At 43.1% G+C, this 16,388-nt stretch overlaps 1 protein-coding gene across 3 annotated transcripts in view; it reads right to left on the reverse strand.

Annotated features, from left to right (window-relative positions):
* The window catches only part of B4GALT4 (UDP-Gal:betaGlcNAc beta 1,4- galactosyltransferase, polypeptide 4), a 32,165-nt gene that overhangs the window by 9,245 nt on the left and 6,532 nt on the right, over positions 1 to 16,388 (reverse strand). For all 3 annotated transcript variants that reach the window (XR_825708.1, XM_010845366.1, XM_010845365.1), the window contains 3 exons: positions 10,796 to 11,187; positions 7,220 to 7,452; positions 4,685 to 4,872 (listed from right to left, as the gene is read on the reverse strand). Coding sequence is in view for 2 of the 3 variants with exons in the window: in XM_010845366.1 (XP_010843668.1) it covers positions 4,685 to 4,872; positions 7,220 to 7,452; positions 10,796 to 11,048 (674 nt within the window). In the remaining variant the exon portion in view is untranslated. The remainder of the gene's footprint in view (positions 1 to 4,684; positions 4,873 to 7,219; positions 7,453 to 10,795; positions 11,188 to 16,388) is intronic.

Here is a 16,388-nt window from a genome sequence, read left to right on the forward strand (position 1 = left end):
TTGTGATCCATACAGTCAAAGGCTTTAGCATAGTCAATAAAGCAGAAAGAGATGTTTTTCTGGAACTCTCCTGCTTTTTCCATGATCCAGCAGATGTTGGCAATTTGATCTCTGGTTCCTCTGCCTTTTCAAAAACCAGCTTGAACATCAGGAAGTTCACAGTTCACATATTGCTGAAGCCTGGCTTGGAGAATTTTGAGCATTACTTTACTAGCGTGTGAGATGAGTGCAATTGTGCGGTAGTTTGAGCATTCTTTGGCATTGCCTTTCTTTGGGACTGGAATGAAAACTGACCTTTTCCAGTCCTGTGGCCACTGCTGAGTTTTCCAAATTTGCTGACATATTGAGTGCAGCACTTTCACAGCATCATTTTCAGGATTTGAAAGAGCTCCACTGGAATGCCATCACCTCCACTACCTTTGTTCGTAGTGATGCTTTCTAAGGCCCACTTGACTTCACATTCCAGGATGTCTGGCTCTAGGGCAGTGATCACACCATCGTGATTATCTGGGTCGTGAAGATCTTTTTTGTACAGTTCTTCTGTGTATTCTTGCCATCTCTTTTTAATATCTTCTGCTTCTGTTAGGTCCATACCATTTCTGTCCTTTATCGAGCCCATCTTTGCATGAAATGTTTCCTTGGTATCTCTAATTTTCTTGAAGAGATCTCTACTCTTTCCCATTCTGTGTTTTCCTCTATTTCTTTGCATTGATCGCTAAAGAAGGCTTTCTTATCTCTTCTTGCTATTCTTTGGAACTCTGCATTCAGATGCTTATATCTTTCCTTTTCTCCTTTGCTTTTCGCTTCTCTTCTTTTCACAGCTATTTGTAAGGCCTCCCCAGACAGCCATTTTGCTTTTTTGCATATCTTCTCTATGGGGATGGTCTTGATCCCTGTCTCCTGTACAATGTCACGAACCTCATTCCATAGTTCATCAGGCACTCTATCTATCAGATCTAGGCCCTTAATTCTATTTCTCATTTCCACTATATAATCATAAGGGATTTGATTTAGGTCATACCTGAATGGTCTAGTGGTTTTCCCTACTTTCTTCAATTTAAGTCTGAATTTGGCAATAAGGAGTTCATGATCTGAGCCACAGTCAGCTCCTGGTCTTGTTTTTGCTGACTGTATAGAGCTTCTCCATCTTTGGCTGCAAAGAATATAATCAATCTGATTGCAGTGTTGACCATCTGGTGATGTCCATGTATAGAGTCTGGAGAAGGGAATGGCAAACCACTTTAGTATTCTTGCCTTGAGAACCCCATGAACAGTATGAAAAGGCAAAATGATAGGATACTGAAAGAGGAACTCCCCAGGTCAGTAGGTGCCCAATATGCTACTGGAGATCAGTAGAGAAATAACTCCAGAAAGAACGAAGGGATGGAGCCAAAGCAAAAACAATACCCAGCTGTGGATGTGACTGGTGATAGAAGCAAGGTCCAATGCTGTAAAGAGCAATATTGCATAGGAACCTGGAATGTCAGGTCCATGAATCAAGGCAAATTGGAAGTGGTCAAACAAGAGATGGCAAGAGTGAATGTCGACATTCTAGGAATCAGCAAACTAAAATGGACTGGAATGGGTGAATTTAACTCAGATGACCATTATATCTACTACTGTGGGCAAGAATCCCTCAGAAGAAATGGAGTAGCCATCATGGTCAACAAAAGAGTCCGAAATGCAGTAGTTGGATGCAATCTCAAAAACGACAGAATGATCTCTGTTCGTTTCCAAGGCAAACCATTCAATATCACAGTAATCCAAGTCTATGCACCAACCAGTAACGCTGAAGAAGCTGAAGTTGAACGGTTCTGTGAAGACCTACAAGACCTTTTAGAACTAACACCCCAAAAAGATGTCCTTTTCATTACAGGGGACTGGAATGCAAAAGTAGGAAGTCAAGAAACACCTGGAGTAACAGGCATATTTGGCCTTGGAATACGGAATGAAGCAGGGCAAAGACTAATAGTGTTTTGCCAAGAAAATGCACTGGTCATAACAAACACCCTCTTCCAACAACACAAGAGAAGACTCTATACATGGGCAGACACTTAGTTGCCTGCAACTGACTGCACCTGCCCCAACTAGAGAGATTAGAATACGAAATACATTAGAACTCTGATCTGCAAATAAGACACTCAGCTTCTACAAGAAGGTCATAGATTTAGCTCCCAGCTTCTTACATCCAGATCAAAAGAGGAGACAGATTCAACCACATGATTTACATTAGGAAAACTGTCAGTTATTCAAGGAAGACAAAGACTGCCAGATATCTAGTTATAAAAGAAACATTTGGCCAATTGCCATAGCGAGTTAAAATAGCAAGATTCATAAGGGGTTGTTTTTAGATTGCGTGGCATCTGATAAAACCCACGATCATCATACCAAAGTTATACTCCAGATCGGTTCCCAGTAGGAATGCCCAAGAGCTCATTTTCTTATGGTGCAGCTTAAAGCAGAGATAAAATCTAGAATCCTAACAGAAGGGCTGTCCTTGAAACAATTCAGTGTATCCATAATCCAAAAACAAACAAAAGAACAATCCTGTGTGACTATAATTTCTTACCACAGTGTTTAGAAAGACTGGGCAACGGGACATTATTATCCATGTCAAGGGTCTGAAGTACAGTATTCTGTATTGTAAAGAGTGACATCTTACTACCAGTAAGTGAGCAGATAATTGCCATGCTTCCGAAAATACCAAGGTACCCGGATATGATATACTGCTTTCTTCAACGCAGAGGTGGCTCAGAGACCAGACACCAAAACCTCCAGAAAATGATCAAGTTTCCCAAAAGAAAAAACCCTGGGGTTCTCTTCCAGACCTTCCCCTGCCCTCTTGCCCAAGTGTCCCTGAAGCCTGGAGGCAGGAGTGGGCGTCTGCCCTCATCTTCTCCCCTCCTGCCTGGCTCCATCCCGCACACCAAAGGCCAGCTGAATTCTCCTGTCATTCTCCGGTTCTAACCATGCATCAGCAGCACTCTGATACCTTCCACAGGAACTCCAAACACCTTATGAGACTGGATAAGGCCTGCCTAATCTGGCCCCTGCCCACTCTCGTCTCTAGCCTCTCCTCCTTCCACCATCCCAGACATTCATTCTCCAGCACTAACGAGCCACCCGCCTTTCCTCCAAACCTGTGCCACATTCTCTCTTGCTTCCATGTCCTGGAACTCTGCTGGGAAGCTCCCATTGATTCCACAAGATAAAGGTGCCACGTTTCCTGAACAACAGCGTTAAACCCTTCCCAGGGTGTTTCTTAAAGACAGTGTGCTCTCACCCACTGCAGTTTATTCCAGGTATTTGTTCATATCCCACACTTCACACAGGGACTGGATTTACAGTCTGTCAGTTCAGTTCAGCCACTCAGTCGCGTCCCACTGTTTGAGACCCCATGGACTGCAGCACTCCAGGCTTCCCTGTCCATCACCAACTCCCAGAGCCTACTCAAACTCATGTCCATCAAGTCAGTGATGCCATGCAACCATCTCATCCTCTGTCTGTACAGTCTTACCTGAGGCAAAAATTCCCTGCAGTCAGTGTTACTCCTGGAAAACTCTTAAACAGTCCAAAGTGAGAAACCTACATACTAAGAACAACATGGAAACCAAGACCAAGGAAGGTGTCAAGAGATTGTGCTCACTTTCTGGAGTAGACCCTGGTGGAATTTCCCTTATTATTTTATAGCTGTCTGTTCCTCTGCCTCACCACTCCCATATTCTCCCCCTCATTAACAAGCACTTCTTGTTGAATTTGCACAAGAGAAGTGCAGAGCTGACACAGCTCCACTCTAGATGCCCGTCTCCCCACACACACCAGGAAGCACTGTGAGGGCAGGCACTCTCCCTTCTTCAGACTGGTCTCCTGGCCCCAGCATAGTAAGCACTCCATATATGAGCATATATGACAGGAAGGGCTTGGGGCAGGCTGACAGGTAAGTGTGCACACTTATAAGTGAACATGCAGGTTCACTTTTGGAAAAGCTTCCTGCTCACTATTTCCTCTCGGTTGTTTTCAAGAGGAACTTATTAATAAACTAGGACTGAAAAGCACCTATGGCTCTCCTGAGGGAAGGCGTGGGGTGGGGAATGGAAGCAGAAATGACGGTACCTTGCTCTTCCCACAGTGGTTTTAAGAGAAAGGGACTTGTCCCGGGCATCCCGGCTCCCGGGCAGACCACTCGATGGACATGCCCCTCCCAGGCTCCCCCTGGACTCTAGAAAGATGCCACAGTCTGGAAAGAGACATCACAGGCTCACAAAAGAGGCCTAAAAGCGGACCTGGAGGCTCCGTCTCTTTGCCTCCCAGAGACAGAAGTCAGGGACAGATAGATGAGTTACTGTAGCCCTACTCAGCATGGGAGCGTGTAGCAAAGTTCTACCAGGCGGGCCCTGCAGGCAAGTCTGGCCACCATGTGCAGTGTTTAGATGATTTTCCCTCTCCTGTTCTCTCCCCCTTTATCTTTGTGATCTCCTGCCAAGGCATTTGTAGGACTTTTTCCTAATAAGAAAAAAAAATCTAATTTCTCTAATTCCTGTTTTAAACTTTGAAGGAGCTGTCATGGACCATTCTTCCTATTTCTCATTTTCCGCAGACACCCCCAGACACTATGTCTCCACAGCCTTGATGACCACAGGCCAAGCATCCTGACCCCAGCCAGCCATGAGCAGAGCCACCTTACCTGTACCCCGTGCTGTTCCTGCCAACCACCAGATGCCTGGGCTGATCCTCACACCTGTAAAGGTTCAAATCGTTCTCAGGCACCAGGTCCACATCGTGGAATATGAAACAGTCCCAAATTTCATCCTTGAGAGCTTCTATATAGCCCACATTCAGGAGTTTGGCGCGATTAAACTTCTTACTTCCAGCCTGTAGATATGGAAATTACAACTTGAAAAGCTCCTAAGACAAGATTTCACACTGTGTCCCTCTTCATTTCACATGCAGGAGTGGGTATTATTCTCTAACGCATAAGAATATACACGTGACATGAAAATCTGACACAGTAGATTGAATTAACAATAACAGACCCTTTGTGTTTTTCTTTATGCTTCATACATACTTATATTCCATAACTAAAAGCACCTTAAAATGAAAGACTGCTGTTTAATGGGTTTAGAGTTTGTTTTGCAGGAAAAAAGATTAGTTGAGATCAGTTGCACAATAATATGAATTTACTTAACACTGGGCTGCCGTCTATAGGGTCGCACAGAGGCGGACACGACTGACGCGACTTAGCAGCAGCACTGAACTGTATAATAAAAATGGTTAAGATGGTATATTTTATGTTATGTGTGTTTTATAACAATTTTTTTAAAAAACCATAGTTATTTAAAGTTTTTACTAATAAAGAAACTCAAAAAATCTTTAAACATACCTTTATTTATTCCATGTAAAACTAAAAAACCTTTCTTATATACTAGTCATGACAAGTAGTATCACTGCCTCACTTGTTTAACTCTCAGCTAATCCCAATCATACCCCATGTAACAGATCTACACTAAGCTCCCCAGAAATATAGCTGGCCAGAAAGGATCAAAAAATCTTAACCTAGGGACTTCTCTGCTGATCTGATGGTTAAAACTCTGAGCTTCCACTGCAGGGGGGGTTGGGTTCAATCCCTGGTTAGACAATTAAGATCCCACATGCCTCACAGTGAGGTCCACAAAAAAAAAAAAAAGGAAAAGAAATCTTGATATATAAATAGAGAGGTTTACTGCTAATATTCCTAAGCTACTTAAAAGTCTCATGGAATCATTGTGAAAGAATCCTGTTTTAACAGTTAATGGCAGATGCTAATCCTTGCAGTGGCCTGACAGAGGGGATTCATTACCAGGTAAGAAAAGAACATAAATCAACCAGTAACATAATCAAAGCTACAGTATTAAAAAAAAATTTACACTAGTAATTTTTTCATGGCTATTTGAATCAAATTCCTTAAGAATAGATTCCAGTTCAGTAAACAGTTTATCATAACAAAAGTACAGGCAATTCTCAAAACTCACCACAGTACTTCCCTGAAAAGAATAACATAAAGCATATTTTTCTACTCATAAAAATATTATATGCTGGGGGCTGCGGTCTTGAGTAAGAACTCTGAATGACTAACAGTGTTAAAAACAAAAATAATGACAAGCCAGTGTAACAGTTAATTTTTTTCAAATCCCCACAAAATGGGCATAAATGTAATATATATATATATATATATATCACATCAATTTCTAAGAGCCCCAGTTTATTACAATGTATATACTGCAGAATAACATCTTCTAATCTATCAAAAGTTTTCCTAAGACAAATGTTACCAGTTTTAACTGATAGTAGGCATGTAGTTAATTATTTTCCTTGTATTCAATGGAGGAAGAAATGGCAACCCACTCCAGTATTCTTACCTGGAAAATTCCAGGGACAGAGGAGCCTGGTGGGCTACAGTCCATGGGGTCACAAAGAGTCAGACACAACTGAGCACTTGCCTTCATAGCATTTGTAAGGATTTGAGGGGGAATTATTTGGATGGCCCAGCATAATTTTGAAAAGATAGCCATAAAAAAGATATTTAAGTTGATGTCTTATTTTTCTTTCAATATATGTTAAAACCAAATAGAGGCATCTTAAATCACCTGCTTCATTTAGAGCAAAACTCTTCAAAAGCAGCCTACACTTATACTTACTGTGTTCCTACTAACTCAAGCTTCTGGAAGTCACAAAACTGAATCAAAAAAGTGAAAACTAAACGTAATGTTTTATGTAATAGATAGTGGCAAAGTTAAAGGCAGAAAGGTAGAGAGAGTTATAGAATTTCATGGGGATTAGCACACAGCAGTCGACTCCTCTGTCTAGATCCCCATCAAAGAGCCAAGCTCAATAATAAAGCACGGTTCTAACATCTCACCGTGTAATGCAGAGCAAACGCAGAAGGCAATGTAAGGTCAATACCAGGGGAATATCTCAGGGCAGTCAATGGCTAACATGGAAGAGCTCACAAAAGAAAACAGGCTTCCTCCAGAGGTTCAATAAAGAGCCAGTCAAATTTCCCAGCACTTATCCCATTATTCCAAACTCTGGGACACGAAACTCCTTTACTCCTTTCAAGGACAAATCAGTTAAGAGACCTCACCTTTGATGATGGTTAGACGCTCTTTTACCCAAGACAGACAAAGAGCCACAAAGAGAGGGGAGTCGAGGGCAGAGGCCTCGTCCACCCCCCCAGACTCACCTGGTGGATGACGTAGATGCCGTAGTCCAGCTGCTGCCTCTGCAAGAAGGGGTGAAGGTGCTCCAGCAGGTACAGCAGGTGCTTCTCCCTATGCCGGTGAGGGATGAGGATGGCAACTCGCTGCAAAGCCCTGCACTCCTCAGGGCGATACCGGCCTCTGTGCACCTTGGGGTTCTTTGCCTGGACTTCCTCCAGAGTGAGATCTGGCTTGAACACGAGTTTGGTCTGGCCTTCTACAATAAACACAGGACACAGGAACTAACAGGGGTAAGCTTATCACATGTTGATGGGCTTGCAGGAGCCAGTACTTTGAACACTGCCTGGCACACCATAAGCACTATTGTAAAGCCTCCTTTGGTCACAAAATATAATCACAGAACCACAGAATCTATGACTCAGGTTATTGGCTGCAAAAAAAAAGCAAATGACATACAAAAGTAGTCCCCTGTGGCAGAGGAACCAGTTCTGGTTCTATGATTCATTCGTACTAGGAAATATACTCTGTCCTGATGACCCTGGTGAAGAGCAGAGATCAGGGGCAGACTAAATAACTTCAAATTTGCTCTAATCTCTTTTCCTTCTCAAAATTCCAAAGGGGGAGAAAAAAATAACAGGAAGCCTCACCCTTGGAATGAATGAATACATGAATGAATAAATAAATCCAACTTTTTGGTTGTCATTAAAAAAAATTCCAAAGGAGGGTGAAGTCTCCTAAAAATCAAGGGCATTCCAGGACTTCCCTGGTGGTCCGGTGGTTAAGAGTCCACTTGCCAATGCAGGGGTTCGATAACTAGATTAGGAAGATTCCACAGAGGCAACTAAGCCCATAGGCTACAACTACTGAAGCCCGTGCGCCTAGAGCCCACGTTCTGCAACAAGAGAAGCCATCACAGTGAGAAGCCCTCACGCTGCAACTAGAGAGTAGGTCCCTCCTTGCTGCAACTAGAGAAAGCCTGCATGCAGCAACAAAGACCCAGAACAGCCAAAAATAATTTTTTAAAGATTAAAAGCATTCCATGGAATCAAGCTCATGGACAAGACCCTTTTCCCTAAGGTCCTTCCCTAAGCTCTTGAGAGCTCTACTAACTCCCTGAAGGTAAAACAGTGAAAGGCAACAGAAACTAGCCTCCCTCCCTAACTCAACAATAACAGGTATGTGCAACACTGTAAGAACCCTCCCATTGTTTCACAAGACAGATATCCCCAATGGGGCATCTGCTCAGCAAGTCTGAACACAGCCTGACTGGATGAAACCCAAGACCATTCACGGTAACCAATCTCACATAGAGCTTTAAAGAGACAGCTGAAGGCACTGACCCTCCCCTCAGCTCTGAATGAACAGGAAATACTGACTGGTAAGGGAGGAGGCAGAGCTCTGGTTAGGGAACAGAGCCACACATTTTAACTCTCCTCGTATCCTGGTCAGGCTATAAAATCTCAAGATGCTTGCAACTGCACTATCCTCTTCTGAGCAAAGCAGTCGCCCGCTTTTCCTGTGTATGTCACTGTGCCTCACTCCATGTGACCTTCCTCTACCCCGGCCATGGCTGCTTAAACCAGGCTCTAGTGTCTGTGACATGGCCAAAAGGCAATTGCACCAAGAGCAGGTAACTGCTTCCAACCACCTAGAGAAAATAACTGACCTACAAGACCCTTTTCAGAAGGGTCTGCACGTGAGACAGGGTCAGCAGGCAGTAATGCCCTAAAAACAAATAGTAAGAAAAGCAGTTATAAGGAAAAGCAAGCTACCAGAGCTGCTGGGAGACGATGGGATGGATGGCCGCTGCGATGTTTTCCTACGTAGCCTGTTCATAAATCCCATCATCTGGGCTAACTGGACCATGTCTCAGTTCCTGGCCCCTGAGAGAACACCAAGCAACAGGTTCAATGAAAACCAGTCCCCCTGGCCACTCTCTCATGGTCACAACTTTCAATGCACCTAATCTTGGGTACCTGGTTCCACTTGCTCTAGCATTCTCCCTTAGCGCCCCCATGATATTCTCTCAAGTTCTGTCCCCCACTGGATCACTAATGGTCTATCCTGATTCACTACTACTGCATCAACCTCTGGATCCATACGTGTTATTATGTCACTGCCCATCTGTTTCCATGAATGTATTTGTTGCTTAAGTATGTTGAGAGGATTTTGAACAAGGGGCATGATGCAGTCAGATCTGTGTTTCAATAACTCATTTTCCCATCTCAACTTGCGTGATCTGTGAGCAGAATGACTGCCCTCAAACAATCAGGAAAAATGTTTTGGCTTTTCCATGACTGAGTAAAGGGAAGCAGCACGCCAGTATGAGCACAGTATGAGTCTGCGAGTCACTCAAGAGAAGGGTCTACTGGTTTTGTGTAACTAAGTGCAAGGAGCCTCTGAAGAGCCCGAGACTGGCCCCCGGAGTGCTAAGTGGGTGTGTGCAGAGCTACACCTCTGAAAAACCAGGGGGGAGTTCTGAACTTCACAGAGCTAGAAAGGATCACCTGGCCTTCATCCTGACTGCACACTGTCCCCTGGGAAGGAAAGTCAAACATGAGGCAGTACGCTGACCAACACAACAGAAACAAAGGCAAGCACACAGGGAGCCTGACGTTAACTCTGGGACAGTCCCAGAAAACTTTCTGGGAGAGAAGAATCTAAACCACACATCTGATGACTAAACACGATTCTGCCAGACCCACATGGGTTGAGGAAAGGCCTTCTGGAAAGACACTCCAAGGATTATCTGGAGAACCACAAGGCCTTCGATGTCCTAGAGAGGTCTGATAGAACCTGTGTGGGTTAGACAGAATGTTGCTGTGGAGTTTTTCCTAATTAATGTGCTTCCTAAGACCAACTTACTGTTCATTTAAAGTGAAAGGCAAGGCATTAGAGGAGAATCAACACATACAACATATTTAAGAAATAAACTAAGACAACACTGAAAAAGTACTACCCTGTCCCTTGACTCCATACTTAGGGCCAAGGGGATGCTAACAGATGTGACCCAAGTGGAAGCTTGGATGTGCTGGCATTTCTTCACCCGTGTTCTGTGGATGCCAGAAGAATATGTCCAGGTTAGCCTGCTGATCCGGGAGGATGAGAAACACATGGAGCAGAGCCACCAGCCTAGGGCAACTGACCCCCAGCTCACACGTGCCTACTGACATGGCTGCTCAGATTTCTGCGGCTAGATGATCAAACTGGGGATATTCATATAATAAATATAATATGTCCACAATATGAATACAGCTCACAAACATAACGTTGAGCAACAGAAGCCAGACCTAAAAGAGTACATAGCGTATGTAGCCTATGGAGTACATACTATGTTTCCAATTACCTACAGTTTCAAAAACAGGAAAAATCTAATGCCTGGTGTTATAAACTTGGAATAAGGGTAGTGACAGAAAGAAGCATGGGAGCTTCTGGGGTTCTGGGAAGAGTCCATTTCTTAATTTATGTCCTGGTTCCACGGGTATGTTCATTTTGTGAATCTTGAATGTACACTTCTGAAATGTGCTTTTCAGTACATTTGTTGTATTTAAATAAAAAGTGTATGTACTACTTGTAAAAAAGGAAAAACAAATACTTACTGAGGTGTGGAGACACAGAAGGGCAATTGCCAAGTCTTGCTTTTTCCACAAATGCTTCATCCGTCACAGTTCCTTTCTTCCCTAAAACGACACCCTTGCTCAAACTAGCCACGAGATCCTTTGCTTTAGGAATCTCTTGAATAGCACCCACAAAGTAGTTACTGGTGGCCCACCCAACCACTGTCAGGCATAAGGTAAAAAGCAACAGCAATCGGAATTTGTAGGAAAGGTGGAAAGTCACGTTGAAGTTCATGTCTTTGATTATGTGAGCAATAGGTATCTCTCGGCCTCCACTGCAGGCAGGAAGCTTCAAGTTCAGCTATTCCAATCTGCAAACTTGATGACAACTGTGCGATGCCTGTTTTTGTTTGGGCGTTCTGCTCCAACAATCCCTGAAATGCAATCACAAAGACATGCTCTTTCAGATGGAAATCCTAACCTGAGATAATACTCACCAGCACACACTGAAAACCTGTCCCCAACCAATCTTAACTATAACAGTAATGGGAGTTCTCCAGTGAGAGCTTAAAGATCAGAAAACCAGAGATTTTGGAGGTAGAAGGTTCCAGCTGTCATTCACTCCAGACGTCACACAGGTGGAGAAGGCAAAGGAGAGCCGATCATTGCCTCCTCAGTTCTGAGCTGGCACAGCCCCAAGTTCAAGGGTTTTTCAGTTATAAATGTTATAGCCACACTAAGGCACAGGGCACACCCCAACAGGTGGGGAAAAGGGCAGAGGACACAAACGGATGCCAACACAGGACGCAAGAATCTGCAAGAATAACAGACTACAGCACAGTGTTCCAGATCTGGGGTTTGGGTTTAGACAGAAAGTATGACCCATCACTTCACTGGGCCTTGGTCTCCTTACCTGTAAAATGGGGATAAAAACTGTACCTTCCTAGAGAGGTTATTGAGGGACTGGATGACCTAACACATTAATACAAAAAGTGTTAGCCCACGTCCTGACGCATAGTGCATGCATACATGCTCGGTCGCTTCAGTCGCGTCCAATTCTTTGAGACCCCGTGGACTGCAGTCCACCAGGCTCCTCCGTTCATTGGATTCTCCAGGCAAGAATACTGGAGTAGGTAGGCATGCCCTCCTCCAGGGGATCTTCCCGACTCAGGGATCATACCTGCATCTCTCATATCTCCTGCACTGGCAGGCAGGCTCTTCACCACTATGCCACCTGAAGCACCCACCAAGTGGTAACTGTCACTGCTGTTATATTATTTACATTAATGACTCTAGACTAGGGATGACCTACAGGATGACCACTGGGCTGCCAGAATCACCACTCTGCTGGGCTGCATTTCTGTCAGGATGAAATTGCCATCCTCATTTCATACTTCAATTGCATGTACTAGGATAGTATGAGAGATGGCTATGCTCTTAGTAACTAACAAAAATTTGTTTCTGAGTTTCTGAGGCCACCTAGTTGAGGGCCTTCCCTGGACCATGGTAACTACACTAAGGTGATGAAAGCTACTTGGCAAGGCCCCACATCTTCTCTGCATTACCAAAACCATGTCTCTTCTCAAATTCTAAATGTGTCATTGTAAGAGTGTGGAAAATGCTAAAGCCAGGATGCTGATAATCTCCACAGCAAACCTATTCTCAATTAAATGGAGAGAATAGAGACCAAACTATATTCCCCGCCAAAATAACACAAAAACATGTATGATTAAATCCTAAGTAATAAAAAGAAAAACAGAAAATAAAGTCTATCTGTGCATATGATTACCACTAAAATGACAGAAATAAGAAAACTCTATGAAGAAATAGAACCAAAAGCTAGCAATGATTCTATTAGAAATAGGGGATTAGCCAAGGGTGTTTTTTTTTTTCCTTTTTTTCTTTCATTTCTGGAAAAGTATAACACACTTCTGTCTTTTTGTAATGAAAACAAATTTGATTCTTTAAATGAGATGTGGGGATGTGGTAATTTACTGTGAAAAATAAAACAACCCTAGCAACTCTCAAGACAGCCTCATACTTACTAAAGGGTAGTATCCCCAAATTTTAGCCTAGATGAGTTTGAGGGAAACCTAGGAAGCATTCTTCTCTAGACTCAACATTATAAATGGAGGTTAGGTTCCTGGATCAAACCACAAAAGAGAAGATCTGACCCAGGAAGCAATTAAACAGTATGGCCTGTGCTTAGGGTCTTGTGAAGGCATCACAAGTAAATGCTGAAGGCAGTAATAACTCATTAGAAGATTAATCATTAAAAAGAGGAGTGATTCACTTGTGCATTTATTCTGTGCCATGTTCTAGGAGTTCAATCACTTATATTAACTTACTTATTTCTCAACTTTGTGAGTTTAGAATTATTCAGTTCAGTTCAGTCACTCAGTCGTGTCCGACTCTTTGCAACCCCATGAATCACAGCACGCCAGGCCTCCCTGTCCATCACCAACTCCTGGAGTTCACTCAGACTCACGTCCATCGAGTCAGTGATGCCATCCAGCCATCTCATCCTCTGTCGTCCCCTTCTCCTCCTGCCCCCAATCCCTCCCAGCATCAGAGTCTTTTCCAATGAGTCAACTCTTCACATGAGGTGGCCAAAGTATTGGAGTTTCAGCTTCAGCATCATTCCTTCCAAAGAACTCCCAGGGCTGATCTCCATTAGAATGGACTGGTTGGATCTCCTTGCAGTCCAAGGGACTCTCAAGAGTCTTCTCCAACACCACAGTTTAAAAGCATCAATTCTTCGGCACTCAGCCTTCTTCACAGTCCAACTCTTACATCCATACATGACCACAGGAAAAACCATAGCCTTGACTAGACGGACCTTTGTTGGCAAAGTAATGTCTCTGCTTTTGAATATGCTATCTAGGTTGGTCATAACTTTCCTTCCAAGTCTCCTCATTTTATAGAGGAGAAAACAAAGGTTTAGAGATTACGGAACTTGCCAGAGACCACACAACTATTAATAGTAAGCGGTGGAGCTGGGGTATGAGCCCAGTGTTCAACTCCAAAGCCTGGGCTTCTGCCACACCCTTCACACGAATGTTGCTATCTCTTTCCTCCTCTTGGTACCTGGCTGTGTCCAGCACAAACCCTTGAAATATGCAGCTTTCTACCTCTCCCCTCCTGTCCCTTTCTTTGGGACTGTCTTTTGATATTGTTTCCTGGAGGTCTGTTTCCTTCCCTCCAGGTAACAGTAAGTCTGCAGGTTCCTGGAGCCAGACTGTCTCACAGACTTAACAGCAGAAGGCTTGAATTGCTAGGACTGGCAATCATTTTTTATAAAATCTCAATCTTGGAAAACTTAGGGAACATTGTTTGTCTAAGAGCTGCTATGCTTATAGAGGAATGGTGTTTCAATAGAGATCTGCCCAGCCTGCTTATCAGCTAAGTGATTGAAGGCAAATACTCTTACCACATTTCCATTTCCTCAGCTACAAAACAATAATAAAAAATTAACTTATCTTACAACACTGCTGTAAGAATTTAATGAGATGATGCATCAGTCAGACCTAGCACATTCTCACAGACAAATAAATAGTTATTGACTCTGATTCAAAAGCAGAGACATTACTTTGCCAACAAAGGTTCATCTAGTCAAGGCTATGGTTTTTCCTGTGGTCATGTATGGATGTGAGAGTTGGACTGTGAAGAAGGCTGAGTGCCGAAGAATTGATGCTTTTGAACTGTGGTGTTGGAGAAGACTCTTGAGAGTCCCTTGGACTGCAAGGAGATCCAACCAGTCCATCCTAAAGGAGATCAATGCTGGGTGTTCATTGGAAGGACTATGTTGAAGCTGAGACTCCAATACTTTGGCCATCTGATGCAAAGAGCTGACTAATTTGAAAAGACCCTGATGCTGGGAAAGGTTGAGGGCAGGAGGAAAACGGGATGACAGAGGATGAGATGGCTGGATGGCATCACTGACTCGATGGACGTGAGTCTGAGTGAACTCCAGGAATTGGTGATGGACAGAGAGGCCTGGCGTGCTGCGATTCATGGGGTCGCAAAGAGTCGGACACGACTGATGGACTGATTTGATCTGATCTGACTCTGATTACCAATGTGATTCACACTCAAATTTTATCAGAATGCTAACCAAGAAAATGTTATCTCTGGAATTACATATTGAAATCCATATTGAATCATTTCATTTTCTATTTCTCTGTTATTTCCTATTTTCTTTCAATGAGTATATACTAAGTAAGTAAGTGAAGTCGCTCAGTCGTGTCCAACTCTTTGCGACCCCATGGACAGTAGCCTGCACCAGGCTCCTCCATCCATAGGATTTTCTAGACAAGAGTACTGGAGTGGGTTGCCATTTCCTTCTCCAGGGAATCTTCCCAACCCAGGGATAGTATATACTACTTTTATAATTTTTTTTTAATGATTTTTTTAAAAGAAAGTCCGTTTTAGGGCAAGTCATTCCTGGTTGGTGTTTGAGAAAATGTCATCAGATTGGAGTTACCTGTAAAAATATTTAAATAAAGGAGAGTCCCTGAACTCTCCCTAAAATGAGTTTTCTCTTTTAATTAAGGCTATCTTAAAGTGACAGGAGGATCATAGTTATAGAGAACAAATTCAGATAATGTGAAAGAAGTTATTTTAGGGCAAGTCTCACCACCCTTTTCCTTCTTAGGTCTGCCCTAGAGTTAGCTCAAAATGATGATGTTCTCATAATTTTGCTCTTTATCCTCTCAATTTAACCATTCTTTTCTGAGCATCTGCTATTTTTAGGCACAGTGCTAGGCACCAAAGGAATTAAGATATAGTCCTTGTACTCAAGAGTTTATTTCCAACCCTTCCTTAGATTTTAATGTCTGCAATTCGTTTTCAAATATGCCACCCCAACCCTGAAAATGGGGAAAAAGATTAAATAAGACTAGCAAAATATTGAAAAGTATTGAGTAAGGTGACAGGTACCTGAGAGTTTCATTTTCTTTTTCACCCTACTTTTTTGAAGCCTTGGAATTTTCCATTAAAAAAAAAAAATCTAGCACAGAAGACAAGCTATAACAAAGGGCAAATCAGCATAAATGCTAAGTATCATTATCATTCTTAGAGAATCTCTACATGCACACATTTTTATAGCACCATGGGAGACCAGGGGAAGATACCAAGTGTCACTCCATAAATACTCACTAAGCACTTATGCACCCAGAGAGAGGGGTGTGGTTTTCACTCAGCAGCCAAGAACACTAAAATCAGCATTCCAGTGTCTCTAAATCTACCTGGAAATCCTGCACACACAGGATGTCTAGAGTGCGCAAAATGTGGCACCAGGCACATGGTCCTACTCCTTTGAGGTTCTCTGGGATAGCACCAACGGAAAGGCCAACATTTCGCTACTCCTGTTACTCCTGCAGAGTTCCTCAGAGCAGACTATTTCCACACTTATTGTCCTACTTTCCTCGGAATTAAAGCTCCTTTACCATATTTAGCATATTGAAAAGCAGAGACATTACTTTGCCAACAAGGGTCCGTCTAGTCAAGGCTATGGTTTTTCCTGTGGTCATGTATGGATGTGAGAGTTGGACTGTGAAGAAAGCTGAGCGCCGAAGAACTGATGCTTTTGAACTGTGGTGTTGGAGAAGACTCTTGAGAGTCCCTTGGACCTGTC

Source organism: Bison bison, unplaced genomic scaffold, assembly GCF_000754665.1.
Source record: "Bison bison bison isolate TAMUID 2011002044 unplaced genomic scaffold, Bison_UMD1.0 scf7180017864215, whole genome shotgun sequence".
Classification (NCBI taxonomy): Eukaryota; Metazoa; Chordata; class Mammalia; order Artiodactyla; family Bovidae; genus Bison; species Bison bison.